The sequence below is a fragment of the Spermophilus citellus genome, assembly GCF_964194105.1.
Source record: "Spermophilus citellus genome assembly, chromosome: 2".
NCBI lineage: Eukaryota > Metazoa > Chordata > Mammalia > Rodentia > Sciuridae > Spermophilus > Spermophilus citellus.
The window spans coordinates 174,602,303-174,606,937 of NC_138183.1; the positions used below are offsets into that span (position 1 = coordinate 174,602,303).

The 4,635-nt window shown below is 50.2% G+C and overlaps 1 protein-coding gene across 1 annotated transcript; it reads right to left on the bottom strand.

Annotated features, from left to right (window-relative positions):
- Nucleotides 1-211: 211 nt before the first annotated feature.
- Nucleotides 212-4,386, bottom strand: IZUMO1R (IZUMO1 receptor, JUNO). The gene is made up of 6 exons (XM_081282303.1): nucleotides 4,333-4,386; nucleotides 3,870-4,042; nucleotides 2,471-2,611; nucleotides 1,604-1,792; nucleotides 988-1,123; nucleotides 212-827 (listed from the first exon to the last, which is right to left on the bottom strand). The coding sequence occupies exons 2-6, from the start codon at nucleotides 3,948-3,950 to the stop codon at nucleotides 559-561; spliced, it is 816 nt and encodes a 271-aa protein (XP_081138429.1). The 5' UTR covers nucleotides 3,951-4,042; nucleotides 4,333-4,386; the 3' UTR covers nucleotides 212-558.
- Between the last annotated feature and the right edge of the window lie 249 nt (nucleotides 4,387-4,635).

The following is a 4,635-nucleotide window of genomic DNA, read 5'->3' on the forward strand; positions in this document are numbered from 1 at the left end:
CTTGTTAAAAAGGGGGGGGGGGCGGTGTGCAGAATATTCCCATCAGAGGCCTTGAGAGGATATGTAGCAGATACTAAGAAATGAATGATACCAGCTAAGTATCATTAAGTATCAGACTAATGTTGAGACTTCAGTGCAACAGGCAAACCGGCTCTTTGTGCATCGTGGGTCCATGCCTGTGGGCTCTGGCAGAGTGACACAGAGAGGAGAAGTCAGTTGCTATTTTATTGGAGGCACCATGATAGGATGGGAGGCCAGACTGTCACCATCAGCTCTGCCATGGAAAGGGTGGACGTGGGCAGGACCAGAAGGGCATAGGGTCCCATCATAGCACTTATTCTTAAGGGCAGGAGGGGATGGGTCACCTTAACAGTTCCCACCCCAGCTGTTTCCCAGGCCAGCAGAGCAGTGTAGAGTGCCTGGGACCCAGTGTGCAGGGCTCAGACACCAGCTGCTGCCACTTCTGCTCCTTTTAGTGAATGGCCTGAGGAAGGAGATGGCCTTGGCCTGGTCACTGCCAGTGGGATCAAGGAATGTGGGTGGGGGAAGGAAGGGTCCTCAGGAAAGGAAGAGCAGGAATAGAGAGAAGGGAATGGGGACATAGGCAAGCTCCCGGGTTGGGGCAGTGTTAGCGAAGAGGCGGGTCACAGCCACGTTGGGGTTGCCCTGAGCAGGCTCAAACCACTTCTGGACACATCTCCCACTGTTCCTGTGCTCAGGACTTGCCTTGAAGGAGTTGCTCCAAATCTTCTCACACAGGTCAGTTGGGGTGGGGAAGTAATAGGGGAAAGGGTGACAGATGTCCCCTGCAGGGCAGCGATTCTTTCCTGTGGTGGATTGAGGTAGACAGCTTACTTCCCACTGCTTCCCCATGTCCCCATCATTTACGCTGGGGTGGGGGAGACACGGGGAGGTTTGCATCTGCACCCAGGTTAGAGAACCCCCAATGGGTCTGCCTTCCTATGGGGCCCTGTCAGTGCCACTCACCCTGACTCCAGTGCCAGCTGCTGTACCAGTTGGATTTGCAGGTATAAGAAGTGCGGCAGTCTGCCCACCACTCCTCACAGTCTTCCCGGCACAGCGGCACCCCCACGATGCGTTCTCCCTGCCCACTGGGCCCCACCTGGGTGCAGGCATAGTGAGAGACAGGAACATGAATAGCAGCGATTTGAAGCCGACTAATAGTATAATGGTACTTATGCCAGGTACTTATACCAACTGTACATCCTCCCTTGTAAACTCTCTGAGTACTATTATTTTTACAAATGAGAACAACGAGGCTAAGTGCCTTATCCTAGGCATATAGCTAGTAGGTAGAGAAGATGGAATTCAAACTCAGGTCCGTCTAATTCACCAAGCCTCCCTTGGTGATAGTCCCTATCCTTCTGTTATCTGGCCAGCCTCCCCCATGCCATCCTTCAGGGTCAGAGGCAGCTTCCTCTTCACACCTTTCTCCAACAGAGGCCTCTGGCTCTCCTCTTGTTCACAGGGATACAACATTTCCTGCTTCTACCAGTCTCCTGGAGATTCCAGCATATTACTGAATGGAAGCTCCAGCTCTTAGTAACAAGGTAACATATGAATTTATCATCTATTTCCTCACCAGCTGGATCCAGGGCCCCAGGTTAGGAGAACACTGATAGAAGCAGATGGCCTGGATGAAGTGTTTCTGACAGCTTGGGGTCAACAATCCACAGTGAACCAAGGTGAAGTTGTGGAGTGGGGACACCTCAAGGTGGGCTTCCCAGCTTGTGGTGGCTGTGCAGCAGGCATTGTCCTTCCAGGGGATACACTGAAAGTAACAGGCATGGAGAGTAAGAGGCAGGGTGGGTACGTGTCTAGGGCAGAAGGTGGGAGAGTAAAAATGCACCTAAGGAGAAAGCCTGAGCAACTGGGGTAGCTTGAGGCCAGCAATCCCCACAGAGGAGGAACCTTAATGATTAAGTCAATATTCACCTATAGGGCAGAAGGCCCCTGCACACAGACCTCCCAGCCCCAGACTGCTGCAGTAGCTGCTACAGTCCTCTGGAATATAACTTCTGGGGTTTCAGTTTCTGAGAGGGCAGCAGAGGTCTTGGGGGAAGAGCAAATAGAGAGGAGATCTTGGAAAATCAAGGTTGCATTGATTCAGAGGGACTCACAGGCTAAATGCCAGCTCTGCTCCTCCTCCCACATCCCCGTGAATTGGCTTTAAGAGTTTGGGGAGGGAACCATTAAGTCATGTTTCCCCAGGACCTGTTGGTAGGAAGGCTTGTTTTGACCTGTGCTGAACCAACACTGGGCCTCTTGGATCACCATCTGAGCCATTCCCCAAGTGGCCAGTGCAGCTCAGAAATGGGAACTTGGGATCACTTTCAAACTAAGGAAATAAATGATCTGGATTGGTTGGGAATCCAGAGACCGTCTTGGCATTTGTGTTTCTTCCATGATCTGCCCTCTATCACCCCTGGGCCAAGTCTGGACTTTATACCTCTACATAGAGCTCGTCTTCTGGGCCAGGCTCTCTCTTGTGGTGTCGGGCATTCATGCAGACATTGAGTAGCATGTGTCCAGCACAGGTGGGCATGATTGTCCACAATCCTAGCAGAAGCTGCCACCGCTGTGCCATGACCTAATGCAGAGAGGAAGCTCATGAGGCTCATGCAATTGAATAGGACACCCCAGTCCACTCCCTTCACCTGTCAGGCACTGAAGGGGGAGTACAGACTCCAAGCCTCCCTCAAGGGGCTGAAATACTGACTGCTCCTAAGACCCTCTGGGGCAACATCATAGAATGTCAGAGCAGATGGCATAATTCTTTGTGGTCTGATACCCACCCTATCCATTGTATTGATGCAGTCCAATAAGGGAAAGAGACAAGCCCAACCCTAAGGGGTAGGCTGGGGAGCATAGTTTCAGCCTTTCCTGCAGGAACTCTCCCCATTCCTCCTCCACTTGGAGTCAGCCTTTCTAACTCTGACATATGGGCTGGGAATTTAGAGCTTTGAAACTGGACCACAGCCAACCCCCAAATGCTAGCTGAGTAATCAAACAAATGCTCAATTACCAGAATCTCCATGGAACCACAGGGCACGGTGGGATGGGACAGCGTAGCCAACGCAGGGTTTACCCTATCAAGTATCAGCCCTAACTCCAGTCCCTAGGAGGGGTAGATTCTCAGAGCACATTGCCTTCTCCCTGAATGCCTCTAGCTAGAGTCCTTTCCTTAGAACAGAGGTTCTGCTTCTACCAACATCAACCCATCTCAAACCCATCCTGAGAATAAGGCTGGAAAGCCAGACATGGGGTGTATGCCCAGGATGAGGACTTGAGGAACCTTCTGCAACCAAGCCCAAGCTCAAGCCTCAGGACAGGAAGATGGCTTCATCATCTTGGTGTCTATTGAGCACTGTATTTCCAACTTGGTTCTGTATTGTACTGGCAATTCAAGCACCTAATTGCTAAGTAAAAGGGACCCTCAGACTTCACAATCCAGGACTCTCTCCTTTCTTGTCCCCAGGCCTGGTAGGAACCTACCCTGGACCCATGATAATGAAACTAAAAACTGGCCTGAGTTTAGGGCCTCATACTAGGAATGGGAACCTCACTCCTACCTCCAGAGCCTACCCTCAAATCTAAACCTTAGGCTGCTCTCTCCACAGCACCAATGCTAAGCTCAAACTTGGCCACCAAGGTTTTTTTTTTTTTTTTAAAGTTTTAGTTGTTGATGGACCTTTATTTTATTTACTTATTTATATGCGGTGCTGAGAATTGAACCCAGTGACTCACACCTGGGAGGTAAGCGCTCTACCACTGAGCTATGACCCCAGCCCCACCAAGGATTTTTAAAGAGCCAATGTAAAGTGAGAGAACACTCTCTTCATACTCACTTTCAATGCAGGAGCCTGCCAGTTGCTTGTCCCACCCCTGAGCTGTGAGTAAGGCCAAGGGGAACTCCACCCCTCGCGCATTTATTTCCTGGTCCAGTTCTACAAGATCCAGGTGCAGCAGCAGAATTGCAGGTGTCTCCAACTGAGCTCCGCTTCCTCTAAGAAGCAACACCCTGTGTGAGAGAGGCCCAGGTCCAGCTTACCTCTCACCAGCTGGATGACTTTGAGAAAACTACTTAAACACTCTAAGTACCAATTTTCCCATATGTAAAGGGAGCTATTAAAACATGACTGCTGGGAAAAAGAAAGTTCATGAAAAGGACTTGGCATAGCCCCTGGCACAGAGTAAGTTTTATTGGTTTTAATTCTTCAATTCTCTGAAGCTCTCTCCCTCCCACTCCCTCTCAATCCCTCTCCCCTGTTCTGTTCTGCAGTTCTACATACCCCTCCTCAGCCCCCTTACCTGTGGACTGAGTAACAGTGTGCTCTCACAGACTCCTGCTGGAGAGCAGACCCCATAGCACACAGGATGAAGAAATGGGGTGCGGGATTGAGGAATGAGAGTTTAAATGTACGACCAAAGCCAAAACAAACACAAAACATTCCTCACAACCCACACAATGGCCTCCATTGGCACACAGGGACTGTTGGCCTGTGAAATATTCTCGGAGTGCTCAATTGGAAATGGAGCCCATATTTTTGCTCATTTCTATGTTCTCTCTCCAAAGGAGAAGTAAGCAAAGTCACTGAAGTTTTATTGGTAAAT